At 41.6% G+C, this 21,033-nt stretch overlaps 1 protein-coding gene across 4 annotated transcripts in view; it reads right to left on the reverse strand.

The window, feature by feature from the left end:
• The window catches only part of sdk2a (sidekick cell adhesion molecule 2a), a 135,482-nt gene that overhangs the window by 45,552 nt on the left and 68,897 nt on the right, over positions 1-21,033 (reverse strand). For 3 of the 4 annotated variants that reach the window (XM_036147946.1, XM_036147942.1, XM_036147944.1), the window contains exons 2-5: positions 11,967-12,129; positions 9,385-9,491; positions 9,041-9,188; positions 4,072-4,205 (exon numbers count right to left, since the gene is read on the reverse strand). In XM_036147946.1, coding sequence (XP_036003839.1) covers positions 4,072-4,205; positions 9,041-9,188; positions 9,385-9,491; positions 11,967-12,129 — 552 coding nt within the window. The remainder of the gene's footprint in view (positions 1-4,071; positions 4,206-9,040; positions 9,189-9,384; positions 9,492-11,966; positions 12,130-21,033) is intronic. The other variant, XM_036147943.1, reaches the window with a different exon arrangement.

The raw sequence follows: 21,033 nt of genomic DNA on the forward strand, positions 1-21,033 counted from the left end.
AACCTCTCCATCAATTGAAACCAGATGAATTTTGTATCACTGCAGCTGACTGAGAGGTGAAAATTATTCCACACTTCCCCATTACATCATTTCATTACGGCGGTACAAGCACCATATCGAGGCCGTTGTTGACTTTATTATTACAGTAATTAATCAGCACAGTGAAGACCAATAAATCCATGCGGAGAAAGCTTTCTGTCAGAGTTTTGCAAAAAAGAAGAAATTAAACATGGCGGGATATTTCTGTGTGAGTCCAGAGGATTTGGAAGGAAAATCAAAGTCTCTGGGGTCAGAAGTTATTGGCTGGAATGTATGATTGCAACATTCGGCTGATCTGTGTAATTATTTTAGCATAATTAAGCGGGGGGATTTAAGTGGAACATCTGATTGACGTCAGGTTTAGCACAGGGCGATGGCGAAGGAGAGACGACTGATGGAGCATCTTTCACCTATACTGTTAAAAGAGAATAAAATTCTTCTCTAAGATTAAAAGAGCAGATCACTGTGCAATACTATATAATTAAGATCTACACAAGCCTTTTCTGACTTTTCAACATCCAAGTTTTAATGCATGCCATATTTCAGTGGATATGTGGTTGTTTAATATTAAATATTAAAATTAGGGGAGAATGCAGCTATGTTTTTTTTTTTTAACGCTGTAAGACATGACTGGCTCCCTGCAGAAACTGATTAATGTATTGCAGTTCATAAACTCCCTGTGTTGAAAATACCTCAAGTGTGTAATCATCCAATTAAATGGCAAAATTAAACGACACAGTGACCCGCATAACAAGTTCTCGCTACTAATGTCCCAGCATTGTTTACACATGGCACGGTCCAAAAACAAGTGTAAACCCAAGTTATGTCTGGTGTATTTCACACTCTGAAGAATAAAACCAAACAAAACAAAGTGTCTTGCTACTTGAAACATTAGGCTATGCCAGTTTGTTTTTACTTATTATACTCAGCTTTGGCTCATTTGTATGCTCCCTCAAGAACACAATGCTCCCTTTGCTGTCTTTTCTTTTCCTGTTTTGCATGGGTGTCTGTGTGTGTGTGAGAGTTTTCTCTGCAGAATTTCTTAAATGAACAAATGCTGCTCTGAAAATCTTATTGACTTTCAGATGCAACAACGCAAATGTGAGATCTGCAAGGTCATAGTCGGTGAATTTGAACGATTTCTGGTCCCAGCAGATTGTTGTGTCACGCACATTGATCACTGACTGACAAAGGCTGCATAGTCATTTGAAAAGCAGATGCAGAAAAGTTTTTTTTTTTTTTTTTTAGAATGTGTAGGCCCTAATATAAGCATCTTAAAATCTTAATCCAGCACTCCTTATCGCACATGTTTTAAAGAACACACAGTGATATTTCAGTCATAAATTGTCATTATGGCAGCCAGAAGACATATTTAAGAACTAAGAACTTTGAAAAATATCAAATTCACTAAAAAAAAAAAATTGTCATGTTACAATAAAGATCTTGGTGTATTTCAATGGTATTATCTGTGATATTCCAACACAAAGTAAGGCAGAACTGTGAAGGACTCCAAAACCTTTTACAAATAATAATCTGAGAAGGGCAGGCTGTTTTCTTGTTGAGTCCCCTTATTCGTACATAGAGTCCAGCTGTGTATATTTTTGACCTCAGTATAAAACAGCTGTTTTGTGAAGGCCTCATGAATTTGTTTTAGTATAAGAAGGATGGAACACAGCAGTTATGTAAGGAATACATATATGGAGACATTTAAGCTGGTATAGGTTACAAAACAATATTTTAAGAGTTCAACATTTTACAGTGCATTAAAGAAAGAGTATGGCACAACTGCAAACTTAACGAGAAAGGGCCGTCCACTTAAACATAATCAGGGAAGCAGCCAAGAGGGGCATGGTGACTATGCGGGAACTACAGAGATCAAAAGCTCAGGTGAGAGCATCTGTAGACATGATATCTATTTATTGTGAGCTCCACAAATCTGGCCTTTACACAGGAGAGGCAATAAGAAAGCCAAAGTGGAAACAAGGCCTCAACAACTCCCATTTTTTTCAACAAGGTGTGTGGAGGAACCAGCATTTTGTGGAGGTAAACTCTCCTTGAATTTCACCTTGAATGCACAATTCCCAAAGTGAAAGATGAGGGTCACGGAATGGAGGTGCTCATCTTCAGCAAGGACAAGGAAGCCGATAAAAAGATATGTTTCGACCGTGGGTTCCTGAGATTGTTTTATCTGGAACGTGACTTCCCAGAACCTTTCAACTTCTAGGCTGTTTGTGTGTGTGTGTGTGTGTGTGTGTGGGGGGGGGGGGGGGGGGGGGTGGTTGGGGCATTGTGGGAGGGTGTAGTGCGTGTCTGAAACCCAAACCGATTATGTTGATTATTTCCCCGGACGCTGAGCTGGTCTTCCTCCGGTCAGAGTGCTGCTATGGTCTGAGGACACAGAACTTAGCCCACATCAACACTAGACAGTGATTAATCCTGTTTCTCTCCTAGACATAGTTATTGGCTGAGCTTTTACTCCAACTAACTGCATGTGATCTCTTTCATCCTCTTTACTGGAAGGCTGGCTCAGAGCCTGTCTGCTTGGCTGTGTTTATTTCCCGAACATGGTCCCCGAATGGAGCTATTCTCCCATTAACATCTTTAACATAGAAAGTACTCCTGGATCATTGCTTCTGTGTTCTCTTTGTCTGTGTAAAACCCACATACGGTCATGGAAGATAGCCGTTCACATTGAGCCTGGTTCTGCTGTTTTTTTTTTCCTGTTAAGGAGGGGTGAAGTCAACGACACAATGCAAGTGGCTGTCCACTGTAGCTACATGATCTTTCAGGAAAAGTGAAGTCAATAACTTGGTGTAATCTGCTGGGTTTCCTTAGATAGAAAACGTTTTAATCAATCTGTCCGTATGATTTGATTGAACTGACTTTGTGCCTTGAGTTGACACATATAAATAAGATTGAATTGAACTGAATTGATTAAGAACCTATGAATAAACAAATCTAATACAGCGTAATTCTTAGATTATCTCACAGGGTTTATGGTTTAAAAGCCAAGGATTGCCACTCTAAACTATAAAAAATGTATAGGTGGAGTGTTTTTTAAATGAGCAGTACCGAACCTGACACTTGAAAAGAAGAGGTTCACAGTCCAGGACAAACCAAAACATACAGCAATAGATACAGTGAAATGGTTAAGATCGAAGCATATTCATCTGTTAGATTGGCCTAGTCAAAGTTCAGACATAAATCCAATTGTGAATCTGTGCTAAGAGTTGAACACTTGATGCAAACATTTGCTCTCCACCCATTCTGACTGAACTTGAGGGATTTTACAAAGACAAACAGGCAGAAAAACAAACAAATAAAAAAAAACCCATTAGAATCTAAATGCTACAATAGCTGATAGAGACCTGTCAACAGACATAAACGCTGTGCTTACAGGTGGTTTAAGAAAGTTGTGTCAGACTGAAAACAAATGCACAGCATGCTTGTTTGGATTTAACTTTATCTTGATCTTCACAATAACAGATATCTTATATGTATTTGAAATAAAATTCCACAAGGACACATGGAGGTTTGTGGTACTAACATTACCAGTATCCAAAGGTTCAAGTGGTATGAATAAAGTCTTCTGCAAGGCTTTCTGTATGGCAGTGCAACCTGTGACAACTTGTGACCCTGTAGGTTACAGCCCAAGCAAGATGTTAGAGGATGAGCACAGGAAAAAAGAGGACAAACTGGGGTCTGCAGGTATTCCATGTGGTTGAAGTCTGTTGGACAAGACAAAAGAGCCTGCCAATAGAGGGGGCCATATCTGTTCCTACCGGCTGCAGTGGAAGCCACCTGTTGTAGAGCTGCTGTACCAAATGAATCTGTGTGTCTTCAGCTGAGATAAATAAAAACTGTTTTTGTAATGACATTTTCATCTGTGCCAGCCTGTTGATGCAGTCTGCCGGCGACACAAACAATCTGCTGGTTAGCCGTGTCTTTCACTGCGTGGGCGAAGACGTCTGTTGCTTAACTGCGAAGTACGCTTGAGTGGCTTTGAGTGTATGTCGCTTTATGCACACTTACTTTCCACTGTGAGAGTGATGGGCTGACTGGTTTTGTTCTCCCCGTTCTTGTCATTCACGGCTTGGGCATAGTACCGTCCTGCGTCCGGGGCCACGGTCGACAGGATGACCAGTGTGTTGTCCAAAGTAATGGCACTGGTGAAGAAAAAAAAGAAAAAAAAGAAAGTAAAGCCACAGAAAAGAATATTTAAGTCCATCACTATAGGTTGAGATGAATGTCGTCGAGTTTCTCTTCCAGTTAAACAGACATCCTCAATCAACTGTTGTACGCACACACACACACACATCCGTGTTTAATGTACATAGTGAGGACTGTGCCTTGTCTTCCATAGTCTTCAGATCATCTTTCAAGCCTTTCTATGGCCTAAACCCGACACTAGCACTAACCCTATACTTTACGGGGCTATACCTAACTTAAACCTAAACCTAAATGACACCATAGTGCTAAACCTAACCCCTAGCCAAGAATAAAAGTGAAGTCCGACAAAAGGTCCTCACTTTACATCAAAGTCCTCACTTTACTAGCAAAATGAGCAAAAAGTGGTCTTGCTCGGCTGCAAGTACAAGAACACACACACATCATTAAATCGGTGAATAGTTGTTTCTTACAGTCAATAAATCCTAAGGGTAGACTGACACACCAGCATGCACATAAATTATGTCTAAAAAGCTGCACACAGAGACAAATGTGTGAGCACTTCCATCTACAATTCGCCATAGCGTCTTCAAGGAATAGCTTTGGATTTCCTTCGTTTCTTAAAGTGCTTTTTGTTATTTTCCATTTCTGCTTAACCAGTGGGATTTCCTCTGAGTTTTGTTTGCTTGTGTGGACAATATTTTGCTGAAATGGACACTAATTAATGGGGCCTATGGCATAATTATATAACTGTCATCTATTTTGAACGTAATTTGCAATCTTTGTCAGTTCCCTTCCAGTTGGAGTAAAAATAGTTTAAAACATCTGTACATACCAATTTCAGTCTCAATGTCACGTACCATGATCCACCCCAGATTAGTTTGGATAATCTTTGTCTCTGGTGGTTCAAATTATATTTGATTTGTCTCACAAACTTTCCACAAATAGCTTTCTTACTTATAAAAACAACATGCTATTTATTTTTCAATTTGGTTTGCTATTGTGTTGTAAACAGCTTTTTAATTTAACAAATTAACTTTTCTGGAAAACAAATTTCCGTATTCTGTGAATGTTTCTTGGAAACACCACGGGGGCCAACTGATCAGAGCACTGGTGACTACATTTATATGTTTACTTTTTTCCATGCTTCAAATCCAGTTAATCCTTTAATTGCTTATTTGTATTACATAGGGCTGCAGAAATTCTAGGGAAAATTGGTAACAATTAAATAGATTTGTTTGTAAAAAAAAAGAGGGGAAAAAAGAACGGAAGCAGACTGTAATAGAAATATTTCAATACCAAATTTCAGCAAAAAACATTTAGACAAAGTTAGAAAGAAACCCCATTTCCTTGTTAAAGAATAAGATGTTAAAGATGAAAGATTATGGTTAAGGGATTGCTAGATTCAAACTCTGGTTAAAATAAGTAAGATTAAACCAGTCACAAAAAAGAACTCTCACTATGTCTGATATTCTTTGCATTCTCCTTCAATAAATATTTCCCCATAGTCCTCAGTAAAGAAAAAAAACAACAACAACATACAAACAGACTCAGTCAAATTGTTTCAGAATCTACAACAGAATCTGTGAAGAGTTGCTCATCCATTACAGCATTTACTAAAGCCAGCTGATCTCTTTGAAAGTTGCATCTTGCCCGCATTTATCACTGTTTACCAGTAATGGCGCTGTCTGGAGTTATCCTTACTGAATTAGTGTTGTCTAGGTTATTGATATGGATGATATGACTCACTGCCCAGGGTGGCACAGTCTTGGAGGCAGCCCTGTACCTCACCATTTATTTATAATTATAATAATATTATTATTTTTTGCATGTCCCATCAATGGAAGGGGCACCACTCAGCATTGTAAGAATATGTGACTGTAGATTGGCTGAAGTGCTCCTGGATCAAGCTATCTGATTTTCAGTGTTTGATTTAACATTAGGCTATTTTACTGCTGACTGCATGTTGCCATTTCTAGCTCAAAAGATAAGACAGTGATGAAACAACTGCATTATCCTATGAAGTACATACCTATTTTAAAGCACTATTTGAGATTGGTTAAATATTTTCTATCTGTAACAATACAAAAAAATATATATCTTGTTGAGGATTTATTTGGATTAAAGTCCAACAAAACCCTGGAAATTATTTTTTTTTTCATTCCTTATATAATGGCAAACTGAAAGTATTGTCATTAGTGATATTTTTTACCCTTTCAAAAATATATTTAGAAATAAATATGGGGGTGACAGTTGCACAGAGTTAAGGATTTCATCCTGCAACTGGCGGGTTGCTGGTTCAATAAACCGCACTGATTGTCTTAGTCGCTGTGTCCTTGGGCAAGACACTTCACCCGACTTGTCTGCTGGCGGTGGTCAGAGGGCCCGGTGGCGCCTCTGTCAGTCTACTAACATAGCTCACCACCGTCAGGGTGTGAATGTGTGTGTGAGTGTGGGAATGACTTACTGTAGTGTTAAGCACATTGGGGTCTTCGGCCTAATTAAAGCGCTATACAAGTACAAGCCATTTACCATTCTATGCTTTTTACAGGTGCTGCCATCTTGGCTTCCAAATAACCAGGTGTCACTCAAATTATGCAAGAATATCCATAACTGTGACATACCAACTACACCAGGCCCTCGAATAGCGTATAGATTTCATGCCCTGGTGCAAGGTGTAGCTCTGCTACCTTGCGTGGGACCTGTATGACTTGCACATCTGGGCCATTGCTGATTGAGTGCGGTTTAACCCAGCGTTCCTTGCATGTGCAGTCAGTGCAGTGGTGCACGCCGCACACATTGACTGCATCTATCAGCAGCTATATCTTAAACACAATGTTCATTCACGCAGGGTTTTCTCCGGGCCCAGAAATCAAGTGTGTTTGTCGGGCTTGGGTCGGGTCAGGCTTTACGCAATAGAGCTAAACGAACCAGAATGCCAGGCATGCGGTTGCAAAGATAAACAACATGTATAAGTAAGTATTTTTTGAAAATTCCCGACCCATGGAAAGATGTGAGCAAAAACAAGCAGCACCATGTCAGCCAACTGACTGACAGCTTGCAGTTTGAGGGGAAGGTGTTTTTACACTCTCCTTGGTGCAGTTCATACATCAGTTCCGGGCCTTCCAGTTCAGTCAACAATGGCCACGCTTGATAATTGCTTATAGTCTGCTATTGCGAATGTTTTGGTGGCTGTCAGGAGGTTATAATGTAGTATGTGTCAATTATGAATGGACCTATGTGTTATACTAAGACTATGGCATGTTTTACATGAAAATGGTGGAATACTTTTGTTTGACTTTAAGTCTGAGTTGTAGAGGCATAAATAAGTCACTCCAGCTGGGTATACACAAAGCATTTCTAGTAAGGTTTTCTTTCCCACTTGTTTTTTTAAACCCTGAAGTGGAAATTTATACTTTAATATCTGGTTGTCGATTTAGTAGAACTCTACACTTGTTGAAAGCGAATGCACTTCTGGCTAATGGCTGTGAATCTGTTTTGACAAGCAACACAACATACAGGTTCTTTGCTGTGTCACAGCCACGCTAATAAACGTTCAGAAAATTACCTCCCCAAATTTTCAAGACGTCTTTTGCAATTTCCTCTACACACATCAACGTCTCGATAGACTAAATGCTGGTTAGTCTGACAGGCCAAGGTGTTTGCTATAAAAGCATTTGAGATGAAAGTTGACATTAAGCATGTGGCCAGATTAGGCTCTTCTTATATCTGCCACCATCTGCTTGATCGAAGTGGAATAAACGCTCCAGGACAATTAGGAGGAGCTGCTCTCGCAGAGTCAACAGACTCTTACACAAACAGACAAGCACCAATACACAGACACACACGCACACAAACACACACCTGTGAATATCAATGTGGCCTGACAGTAAGCAAGCAAGAAAGTGGTAAATGCTGAGTGTCCTTTCAGTGCCTCTCATCGTCACAGTGTTTTACTGCTTGTAAAAGCCAACTGTGTACTTAGCAGCTCTGGAATTGGATAAAGATTTGTGAAAGTGGCTTTGTCTAACCTCCCCTCCCTTGCATTTTCCTTTTCTTTTGCTCAACAATCTGCAGGAACAGAACCCGTGCACTGATCTATACCTCCAACAAGAGCCTAGAGCTTGGGGTAAAAGTCTCCACAACAGCAATGACATAGTACAGCTGACTGCTGAATAATAAATGACGAGGTGGTTTTCGAGGACTTGTGAACTGCCTACCTCTATTTGTCAGGATGGAAAAAAAATGAATCTCTGGTGATTAACTTACAGCGTTGTCTCAGAAATATTGCATACCTAAAAAAGGGGGGGAAATCCAACAGGAACCCCTTACATATAGCCTACTCAGGCTCTGACAGATACTTACCCCATGCACAAACACACACACACACACACAATCACCCACTCACAACTCCAACCGGGGCAAGAGCTGTCAGTCAATCATATCATCAATTGAGGCCTTTTGTCGAATTTTGTCTAATTGGTTCCCCTGCTGCCTGATCCATGTCTACCCTTCAATCATTCTGCCTGCAAAGTCAATAGGGGGGATATAATAACCCACTTTATCACTGAGAGGTGATTCAGTGATGAACACAAGACTTGTGCCAACATTCACTCATCAGCTATTCTGCTAAACTTGGTTCACGGTGTGAGGGGGAATAGGAAAGTTAAAAAAAAAAAAAAAAAAAAAATCAGCCAGTAGTATCGAACTTCTTGGTACTCTCTGAAGAAAAAGAAATTCTGCTACAGCTGCTTAAAACTCACCGACGTCTCGGAGCACATCCAAACCCACATAACCTCTGCTCAATCCAAGAGAAATCAAACTGAGGACTCACATGCGACTGCTCGAGGGAATCTTGTGCCCATCTCTGAACCACGTTATCTGGGGCCTCGGGAAACTGTGTATCCGTGGTGCGTGGATGAGAGCTCCCTCGCCCTGGGAAACAGTTTGAGATCTTTCACCCTCCACAAATCCGCCCATATCTAGCAGACATGAAAAATAAATGAAAGCGAGAAAGTAAAAAGAAGTGTGAACACCACAGGAGAAAAAAAATGAATGAAAAAAAAAGAATCATTATCCGTGTTTTCCTTTAATTATATCCAGCGACATGCTGTACCTTCACAAGAACAGCTTCATCGCCTCAATCTGCCAGATGCATGAAAATAAACCATCACTTACAGGCAACCTGCACCTCAGTGCTGCACTGCATTATAGCACCCACTCGGTTCCTCACAATGCAGCGGTAGTGGCCAGCATGCGATCGGTCTAGCGAAGTGATCAGGTACCTAATGGGCAGACAAAACCAGAGTGCAATTAGTCATCATCAGCTGATGAAGGCATTTGTCATCTTGGGGGCTTTTATCACCAACGCTAAGGATGCTAAATTAATTGAGATGTTAAGCTGGACACCTGAAATACGGCTTAAATGGCTTTCAACTGTAGGAGGTAAGTGTTCTGAAATACAGCAGTGAACTGCAAATGTGTGACTCAGTGTAGTGTTGGAGCAACAGAAAGGAGACGCAGATGCAGCTCAGTTCCAGACAGGCGGGACTCACTAAACCCCATTGTTATCCTGTATCTTCAGTCTGTTCAATCAAATCATACAACCACCTGTCATGTGTTTCAGACAGCCATAGCTCTGTCTCTCCCCTGACATGGTATTCTGGTAAATGGTGTGTGTATGTGTGTGTGCGTGTATGTGTGTCTGTGTGAGTGTATTCTGTCAAATTCTGGCTGGATAACTAAAATATTTGGTTTTAAATTGTGGTTTCTGACTCAAATCTTACAGTTTTAAAAAAGTATTTCATTTGTTGCTGCTTTACTGTCACACATTAATTAAATCTCACAAGTAACAACAACTACTTGTGATGATCTAACTTATAAAATAATAAAAAAAAAAACTGCATGAACCAACCTGTCCTTATGATAGACAAACAAAGAACAGCTGTGAATCTTCCCGAGACAGAAAAAAAAAATACTACCAAAATTATTCAGTAAATCAACTTTTTATTGAAAAGCTAAAAAAAAAGAACCAGGGACAGCACCTACAGCACCGTAGGCCTCATTTGCCGTTGTGACAATTTGTTGTTCATGATTTCATAAAAAGAGACTAGAAAAAAATTACATCCATTAGAGAGTCCCAACTCCAAAACCACCGCTTATAAAGAAAACCCACAAAGATGGTCTAACATTTCCCAAAAGAACATTTTGATGATCCCCAAGACTTCTGGGAAAAGAACCTGTGGACTGACGAGACAAAACTGGACCATTTTAGTAAGTCGACATTCTGTTATGTCTGGTGTAAAACTAATAAAGCATTTCAGAAAAATAAAAAAAAAATAAAAAAAACATACTGTCTATCAAACGTGGTGGTGGCAGTGTGATGATCTGGGGCTGCTTTAGGACACGGATCACTTGTAATTGATAGAACCTTGGATTCTGTTCCCTACCTGCAAATCCTGAAGGAGGCTTTCTGACCATCAATTTGTGACCTCAACCTTAAGCACAATCAGGTTATGCAGCAAGAGAAAAGATGTCACCAAGCCCGACTGTTATAGACTAAAACGAAATGCTAACATAATGCTTTTGGAGTGGTTGGGCCAAAGTCCCAAAGATTAGATTATGTTTGGCTGATTTTTATTTGATGATAAGTTTAACAAAAAAATCAAGAACACAATAACTCGTTAAGGCAGGAAATACCTCTTCAGTGCACTGTAGGAGTGTAAGCCACAACTCACTACTCTAATTCGGACATGGAGTTTGTGTGTGTGTGTGTGTGTGTGTGTGTGTGTGTGTGTGTGTGTGTGTGTGCGCGTGTGATTAAATGGATTCAAGTTCTCCTCTTTGATCAGGGCTGGTGAAGAATAATAAGCAGAGGGCTGGCCTGCAAGGCAGACCCAGAGAACAAGCCACGTGAGCAGCCAACTGCTGGTGGAAGACAGGGAAGAGGATGAGCAGAGAAGATGAGGGGAGGGGGGGGGGGCGAACGATGTACGGGCAAGGGAAAAAAGACAGCACAGGGATGCTGTGTGAGTCTGTTTGTGTGATAGCGGTGATAGCAATCAGACAATCCCACCTAAGAGTGTTTGTCCATGTCTTGGGCTCTGGTCAGACTGTGAATAAAGTCCTGAAAACGAGGTTAGAACTGGATAGAAGGTGACTTTCAGTGCGGACCGAAACTGTGACTGGCGGGGGACACACACAGAGAGGCCGTGTTAGTGCAGACAGAAGCTTCCTCTTGGCACGATCTTTGGTGTCAGAGGAACTCTCCATGACGGTGTTAAGAGGCTTCACACCGGCTTCGTGTAATATAAGATGTCCAAAAGAACCATCCAGTCAGTAAAATGCCATCTTTCAGCTTGTGGAGCAAAGAAGCCCACCCACACTGCATGGGGATGATGATGAAAAATATGCACTGTTGTATTCTATTACCAGCATGAGAGTTTTGACAAACAGAATGGAAGAGGAGTGAAAAGATGCATTATCTCCTCACAACATCTCTGAGTGCCGAGCACATTGCGAGACACAAATCGGAATAAATCTGAAGCTCCCCAAACGCCACGTGCGAGCTTCCAAGAAAAATGAGCAACCAAATCTGATGCAAATAAATCCATGCAAATGAGGTTGGAAAATGAATAGAAATGAGCAATTGGGCTATTAGTTACAATTAAACGCTGTTAGAGTGTCTTCATGCGGTGAGATAATCGCACCCAGCGAATAAAAGCAATGATACGAGAATGAGCCCCGGTCGCATTCTTCACCTGTATTCCAAGGAGAACCGCGTGAGCTCGCTGCCGTTGTAGATCCATTTGAACTCGAGGGGCCAGCTGCCCTCCGCCATGCAGGTCAGGACCAGGCGGTTTCCCTCCAGGTGTACCTGGGTTTGAGGAGGCTCCATCTTGAAGTAAGGTGGAACATCGTCTACTAGAAGAGAATAAGATGGAGAAAAAATAAGTAAAGACAAAACGCGTGATAAGATTTACAGAGGGTAAAGCAGGAGGTGGTGTTTGTTAGAGGGGGGGTAAAAAAAATCTATGATACAGTAACTCATGTGAGAAAACTCAACACATTTCAACAGTTCACAGGAAATGAGTGCCCAGAACGAGCCATTTCCATTTTTCTTCTGCTCTTATTAGGAACTTGAAGGTCAACAAAAAATATTGGCAAAAAGCACATGGAATAAATTGCCACTGCAAACGCATCATACTTTTCCCCCTTTCAAATTGAAATGCGCTGGCAAAGAGGTGGAGGAGCAATTTGTGCTGAAAGGAGGGGTTTAAATGAACACTTCCACACCTCTAAACCACTAAAAAGGGGACGGGGTGGAAGATGGAGTTGAAGGGAGGACTGAAGTAGACCCAGACAAAGCAGATGGAGAAAAATATAGCAATAAAAAAAAAAAATTAATGCAGGCAATTTAGATGAGGCGAGAGAAAGGAACTAGGAATCTATGGGAGGTGGCAAAGGTGGAAGGGGTTGCTTTAGAAAACAGAAAGTTTCCTAGTCTTAAACCCTGTTCCCTGACAGGATGACTTATGCGTTTTGCCTCTCTTCATTTATCTTTATAGTTCCCTAATGCACCCAGATTATACAGGCCCCATCTGCAGTCCAGCCCAAAAAAAAAGAAAAAAAAAAAGAAAAAGAAAAAAAAAATGCCTTTAAGGTGCTCCGCAAAGTCCTGAGCTGAGTTTGGAGACAAAGTGCTTTCATTTGAGCTGATGAAAAAGGCATGATCAGACCTATTGATCTGTCTGCCTCACCAGCCATGGGCGACAATGAGCCAATTGCAGCAGTGTTTGTGGCGGGCTAATTAAAGTCTGTATTAATAGTTGTAGCGAGCCGCCGGGGAGTGAAGCACGCCCGGTTCAAAGTCTGCTGAAGCAGCTAACTCACTGTCATGGCTGGTCAGCGGTGTACCTTTTTAACTCTCCATCTCCTCCAGTTCAAAAACAAGATTTATGAGAGCGGATGCCGAGCGGTTGCCGAGCGTCGCGCAGCGGAGCAAGGCAAATGCGAGGGCAGTCCCGCGGAGCAGGGACGGGGACACAGAAAATGGAACCTGATTGAAACTGTAAATAAAAGAATAAGCGTGGACCTCTGTGTTTTCCCCCGAAGGCGGTCATGTAAGCGGAGTGCAAACGTATAACACACATTCCTATCATCTCTTACGATACCTGTCTGCAGCCTGATCCCCTTTCAATCACAACATTCTAAAGAAGGATAAAATAAATATAGCATGTCTTTTGAAAAAGCTTCTTTTTTTTTTTTACATTTTGTAACTACGCACTCCTCCTTGGATCATCGTGCCCTGTCTATCACACCCGCAGGAACTCAAAAGCAAACACTTTGGGCACTTTAAACTGATCCTTGGCTGAACCCTAATAAGGGAGCCATCCCTCCTTTTTTTTTCTCTGCACACAAACTGCTAGAGTGGCGGCCATGCAGTAATTCCATCTAGTAGTAAATGCATTTGGACTTGATACACACACAATTCCAAAACACTCCCCTTTGAACAAACACACACAGGGACCAACACAGGACCACTTCAAACTGAATCAGGGGGCTCGGTGACTGTGTGCACTTAGCGGCTCCATCAACAAGCCGCCATTAGGTAGCCGGACGTGCAAAACCGCGACCCTCAGACACACATTCGCCGCCTGAGACGGGGGAATCTGCATAATGCCGACTTAGTAATGTCAGATTGTGGAACGGGGAATTGAGAACCCTCTAATCTCCTCTGCGGTTACCTATTATGGTGCCGTTCATGTGATCACCTTCCTTTTTTTTTGGTCTCAAATGATCAATAAAAATAAAAGCTGATTACAAATCCCAGGACGGCGCTTGTGCGCGACACTTGCGACCCGTTTCACGTTTGGAGTGAAGTGTAGGATTTCAGGAACAGGAATTTTAAAGAGGACAGAAAAATCAATGTTGAGCATTACAAAAGAACACAGAATGAAAACCCATTTTTGAGCCATGGAGTCCCAGAAAAAAATTGTACTGAGTAAAACAACCAACTCAAGTGATTTCTTTTGAGGCTTTGAGCGCTTAAGTGACCACAGGCCATCAACAGTTCTCACTGCTGAAACAAGACAGGACCAATTTGTCTGCAAACTGGCCTCTCTGAACTAATATGTTACCAGTGAAAAAACTCTAGTCTGGCCCCGATTCTGCTCTTTCTCATTGTGTCGTTGATATTCACCGGGTTTGTGCCAGTTTTAGACTCTGCATTTGATGGCAGTGACAGGATTATTTGTCTTTGCATGTTTCAGCCATTGGAATGTATAAATGTAAAAATATGCAGTATGAGTGCACATGTCAAGGTCGAAAAATCCACGACTATTTTTGTTTATTTAGATGTGAACTTTTACATGCATGGAGCTCATACAGCTTCACAAAATACGGGAGGGTGCAGTCTACACTGCTATTGCTGCTGTTACTACAGAGGTGCATTGCTTTTCTTTGTACTAATTCAAGAAGAGCCAGGCAGAAGATTTGTAGGTAGTTTTTTTATCACCAGCTCCAACATGCTTATAATGACTTTAGCTGATTCCAACCTCTTTTATATTAATAAAAAAATATGTTTTTTCTTGGTGACTTGAAATTTGTCTTAGCAATATTATTTTTGAGGAGATTAAAACATTTATTTTCTTTAAAACAGGCCAAAGTTACAGAGCTACCTCTACTTCATTGAAAATGAAGCTTTAATACCGTTAAAAATAATTTCAGTTTAAAATTGAACAGATCATCTCATAGCTTGTGGATATGATGCATTTGCTGACCGGATGATCGCGGATCATGGTCGGACAAGTGTAAAACTGACAAATTCTGGTCAACAGGCAATTTCCTGGGCATATTTTAGATATTACTGACCTAATACAAAACATGGATCAGTAGTATTTTACTTTAACGGAAGTCATCTATAAGGTGTGCTTTGTATACCATTCTGCTTTCATTAAAGCAAAAACTTCTATATGACCCAACTGAATAGGAATATGATTCCTGAGGCAGTTATCTCTGTATCTGTTTTTGGCTGCACTCTATAAAGGTTAGCCTCAAAGTTATTCTTGAAAAAGACAAGTGGATCTGGGAAGAAAATAACGATCAGTCTCTTGGAAGAAAAGCTGCACTCCCCATTCCACTGACAAATGCAGAAATGGCATTGGTTTGGACGGTACATGACAGTGCCCACTGAAAGGCTGCACACATCCAGATGGAACGCTAAGGGGAAGTCCCTCTTGACTTAAACTCCTCCAGCACTACGACTGCAGATAAAAGCCAAACAGAACCGATAGATCTGGAGAAGACCAAAAACTGGCAATAGGATGACCAGGAGGGCTTTTTAATGTGGCTGCTGTGCGGAGCAGCTGCCCTCCACAGCCAATCTGCACCACCACAGCACATTCACCACAGATATAAAAACACCTTATTCTAACCTGACAGCTGAGGTTGAATGGTGGCACGACTCCAGTCGGGTCCCCTGCTGCATGTACAGAATTTTAATGGCTGTGAGACAAAGACCACAGGCACTGGGGCAGCTTTATATACCAAAGCCCATTGTGCGCTCTGTTGCACCATGCTGGCATGCAATCACACAGACTGTGTTCACATTCGGCTTTTGTCTTGTATTATTTCTCCTGCTTTATTTGTGCTTCACCTCCTAACCCCAGCTCCACAGCAGCAGTGGGGAGCTTCTTGTGCCTTCCTCTGTTTAAACCTCAACTACCTGTGTCTGAGCCTGTGTTACCACATCCTAGATGGTACTTGGCAGTGTATCACTGAGATTTTGCCATAGTGGATTGATAGCTTGTGGTAACAATTACAGCTCCCTTAAGATCCACTCCTACATAGAAGGCATCCTTCACTTACTGTTTGTTTTGTACTTACCTTTATTGTCTACGCTTCTTTCATTACACACAAACATTTAAACATGATTTCCTTGTTCCGTTTTTTCAGTCCAATCTAGCCGAGAGTGGACTTAGTCATCCAGGTATATGTTGAGTTGTCATTTAGCCTCTCCAATTGGTATGTAACATGTGAGATGGGTCATGGCAAACCTCTCTGATGGAGGTTATGCAACTGTCATGGCAATGACCTTGACCCACTAATAGTCTGGTGAAAGCATAAGGGCCATTGGGGATGAAATAAAGTTTCCAGGAAATCACCTAGAAAGCATCTGCATGAAAGCAGTTCGTCCCCACAATGAAATACATATGCACACACTTGGATGATAGGTTTCCCCCTGCCATTCATTTTCTGCTTCACAAATTGAAATTAGAACGTTTGGGCCAAGAAACTGAGGCATTAACAAAACACTTAAGACATAAACCTGTTCTTGTACAAAGTCAACTCCGAAGGTCAAGTTAAACACGAGTATGTGTGTAACTTTTTTTCTTGTCTCCATGACAGCAGGTACCTATTTACTCTCCGTCTCTGAGTCGCATCCAAAGGGAAAAGGATGCTGACATGAATGAAGTAATTAGGAAAGAGCGAACAGGGAAAGGCAGAGAAGGCGAAAAGAGTGACAGTGAAACAGATGGTGGGAAAATGCGCAGTGTAATGGTTGAAATCAAGACAACTTGAGAAACGCTAAAGAGGCGGGGTGACACAAGGAAGAGTGGTGGAAAAAGAGAAATGAAAAGATAGGGAGGGGTGTCCTCCACCAACAAGCGGCAAGGTGAAGGGACCCATTACAGTAGAAGGCAAACAGGCCCAAAGATAGGCGTACTTCTACATTCATTTATAGAAACGGCCCACGGATCTGCATCTGCATGCTGAATGAGACACTCTGTCCGTCACACACTTCATTGTGTCCCAGCCAATCTCCTACCTGTATTTACAGACTCTAAATCATGCTTGCATAATAAAATCAAGAACTTTGGTCACATTCTGAGCACAAATCTGAGCTTGCTTTTAGTGCAGGTTTGGACTCTGCCAGGAGTACCCCTTGTCACTAATCATCTCCAGGATCTCAAAAAGGAGTCATGTAGATGACTGTGTCTGTTCTGAAACACTTAAGGTCCTGTCTTTGCAACCTGCTGAGGATGTGGCTATGTAGTCACGTTCAGACCATCAGGTTTGGCATGCATTGTAGCAGTCTGAGGTGAAAGCCAACCCTTCACTGCTTCTATGCATCAAAAGGAGTCATCTGAACAGGAGTCCTCCTGGGTGCTTTAGGATTTCTGGGGAAGTCTTACTGGAAGGAGATCCTGAGGCAAAAGAAAGACTTGCTGGAGAGACTAAGGTTACGTTTTTTTTTTTTTTTTTTCCGGGGAGTGCCATGGGATATCCCAGAAGGAGTTGGAGAGATTTGCTGGGGAAAAGGATGTATGGTTTTCCTCTTGCACCTGTTACCCACGAGACCAGATGTCAGAAAACGGAACTCAGGGAATGAACAGATAAGTCCTGCGTGGTCACCTTTAAGAATTAAAATCTTTAAGATCTTTTTAGTTGCTGCTGGGGCAATATAGACTACTATAAAATCATGCTGAATACTCAGAGGAATAGATGAAGAAGAAAATATAAGTTTTCGAGTTGAGTCATGAAAATGTATTTTCTTTTTGATGCGCTGTCTGCGTTAATGTTGCAGATAAAGTCCTCGGGAGCCTGAATCCCAGCTGCATTTAGTGAATTGCCATGGGTTAATTGATGTGTAATTGATGAGATTAATTGAGGTGTAATGTACTGCGGTGACGCGTCTGGGCTTTTTGCTCGCCTTGGGGCGCGGGATTGGCGCACGCTTAGGTGTGCCTGCGTCTCTGCAAGGGGCTGTGGCAGCAAAATTAGAAGCCGTACTGTAGCATCCAGCCAACAAATGGAGATTTAATTAGGAGTGAAGATGGAGCGGGGGGCCGGTCAATGGGCAGCAGATTGAATTATCTGGACACGCAGTCCGGCACGCAGCACAGACAAATTCACAGCCGCACACAAACTCAAACGCGCACACACTATCTCTGTTTGGAATTCTTTACTGTTCGCCTCACTTCGCCGCTAAGTAGATATCTCTTCCTCTCTTCTCTGCTGTGCTCTGCTTGTCTGAAATTATCTTCCTTTTGATAGAATCTTTTCCTTTCTCTTTTCATTTTTATTTTCCCATCCCTCCTCTGTTTCTTTTCCCCCCACCTAAACAACAGTTTCCTTTGTGCACATTGTGGCAGACTGCCTTACTCGGCGGCTGCGATCTGTTCCAATACAGTAGTTCTCATTTACTCTCTCCATACCCTTTCAACAGTTGTCATCCCTTCTCGCGCGTTTTCAATCACCATGTCCTTTCCATCTTCACTCTCCACCAAGAGGTCTCTTGATTTTATTCGGTCTTTTTGCACTTCTTCTGTCTCTGTACTATCATTCCCTTAGTCCTGCTCTCTCTCACTCTCTCTGGCACTAACAGTGTATTGTACGGCGCACCCAGGGACATGTCTGTGATATCCAGGAGCCTAATTAGCAAGTCCAGCTTCTGGCAGAGAGCACAGCTCGCAGAGGAGCACAGGCACAAGGCCCGGCCTCAATTAATGAGACCTTGCACACCCACAGCCACCATTACACGCCCTCTGCAGCATCCAGTCTCTAGCCGGCTCAGCCTTGTCCGACGAGCAGTGGCGAAACCCCAGCTGAACAACTGCGGCGAGATGTGAGAAAGTTATGTCTTTAATCATCAAGGGGTACTCACAGAGTAGCTTTGTAGAAGATAAAGCAGGGGTCTTGTCAGACTTTGTGGCACACAAATATGATTTATGTCTCGGAGCAGCAGTGAGCTGTGAACATATTCTTGCCAGCGACAGATTGGGTAATTCCTGAGTTTTTAAGGACAAAGCTGTATTAAATTGTTAGGGATGTGGAAGCTTGGAGAGCACTTATGGGTCACACACTAAAAGAAATGGCCCAGGCTTCCAACCTGATTTAGTGATGGTGTTATTTCCCAGGTGGGACAGACGGAGGACGGAGTGAACGTCCTAACTTTTCTCTTTTATCTTTTCAACAGGAAGGACGTCTGAGTGTGTGTGTGTGTGTGTGTGTGTGTGTGTGTGTGTGTGTGTGTGTGTGTGGAGGGGTTTGCTTTGTGATCGAACAAAGAAAGAAAGAAAAAAACAGAGAAATGGCAATAATTTAACAAAAGGCAAAGTAAAATGAACACCATCAGGCTTCTTCTCGAGGCTCGATCAGATCGGAAATGAGCCTAAGTGAATTTAGAAAGTAGGACAAAGAGTAATGTAATAAATAAAATAAACAAACCCATTGAAATGTGAATTCCACAAGGCCCTGGGTCATTAGAGTTAATACTGTGCGTAATGCCATCTGCTGTGATTGTTTACAACAGGCTAGATAATTAGATCCTAATTAGTGGATGGTATGGTGGGGGAAACCTTATTTCACGCGCACTGAGATGGAGATAATCAGATGCACCTGTGAAGCTGTGTTGTCTGTCCATCCTGGGACCTGTGGGCAGCTCTGTGAAGATGTAGCTATTAGACAGGTCCTGATTTAATTGCTCATTGCTCCAAACAGAATGCGCATCTTCTTTCCCTCCCATCATTAACATATAAATAGAGTTGTATTTATTTTGAGTCCTCTTGTCTCTTGACATTAGCAAAACCTCTGTTCTACTTGTTCTCCTTTGTCCCACATTTTATGTGTATTTTCAGCTTAGTGTGTTTGTGTGTGTTTAAGACATGCAAAATATTCTCAGGCAAAATGCATGGACTCAAAATGCCATGTCCCATCCCTGCTTTCCTCCCCAACTGATCTCTTTGAACCTCGGAATGAGAGCGATGCCACTGGCATGCTAATCGTGTTCCGCTAAGTGCGAGGTATCATGGTGCCTGCCATTGTAATGTATGCATGTGGAAAAGCTGGTGATTGTGATTCTTATCAGTGCGTCAGAGTGCATGGCTGCCAAACGCTGAGTGGCAGGGGCTGGCAGTAAATGCTAATGGCACGGAGCAGCTGACAGAGAAAAAAGAATTATTACCTCCTTTCATTACATCTACACGGCCTGCCTGTCGTTCCCCCTTCCTTCCGCCGGGCCCAGGCGTTAACAGCAATCAGTGTTGGGAATGTTTTATTTACCTGGTTTGAAGTAGACAAACACCCTCTTTCGCAGGACTTTATCATCCAGCCCCAGTGTTGGGATCTCAGGAAGTTCTATGACTGATAACAAGTTAGCCAATAATATGTAGGCATCTGTTCACATAAGATTATCTTGCTATTGCAATCTCAAGTTAAAATACAGCAGTTTGACAGTGTAAGACAACCATTCAGAACCAACTGATTTGACTTAAAATAAGAAACCAACAATTATTCTCAGGGCTGCTAAATAATCTAGCATTGATTATTATCTTATTATTGATTAAGGCAAGGCAAGGCAAATTTATTTATATAGCACAATTCAGTACAGAGACAATGCAAAGTGCTTTACATGATTAAAATATTGGAATAAAAGCAAGTAGGGATAGAATGTAGAAACAAAAAAAAAACATTTGAAAACAGTAAAACAGTTTAACTTGAACATTCAAAGGCAATTTTAAGCAAATGTGTTTTAAGGAATTCGTATCTTATCTTACTGCTATAATAATGTTATCTATCACTTTTTACTGTCATTTTGATAAATATTTGACCTAAGCAAAAATATTAAATTAAGCACATGCTAAATGTATTGTTTCAAGTAGCATTGCACTATGTAGTGTCAGTGTTTAAGGCCATTTATTGCACAGAAGAAAGCGTTTTCTCATTCTGTCCTTTACAGAGTAATATAATATACATTGATATTGATACAATTGCCCCAAACATAGACACATTTCTGGACATTGCAGTATTCAAAATATACAGCAT

Source organism: Fundulus heteroclitus, chromosome 16, assembly GCF_011125445.2.
Source record: "Fundulus heteroclitus isolate FHET01 chromosome 16, MU-UCD_Fhet_4.1, whole genome shotgun sequence".
Classification (NCBI taxonomy): Eukaryota; Metazoa; Chordata; class Actinopteri; order Cyprinodontiformes; family Fundulidae; genus Fundulus; species Fundulus heteroclitus.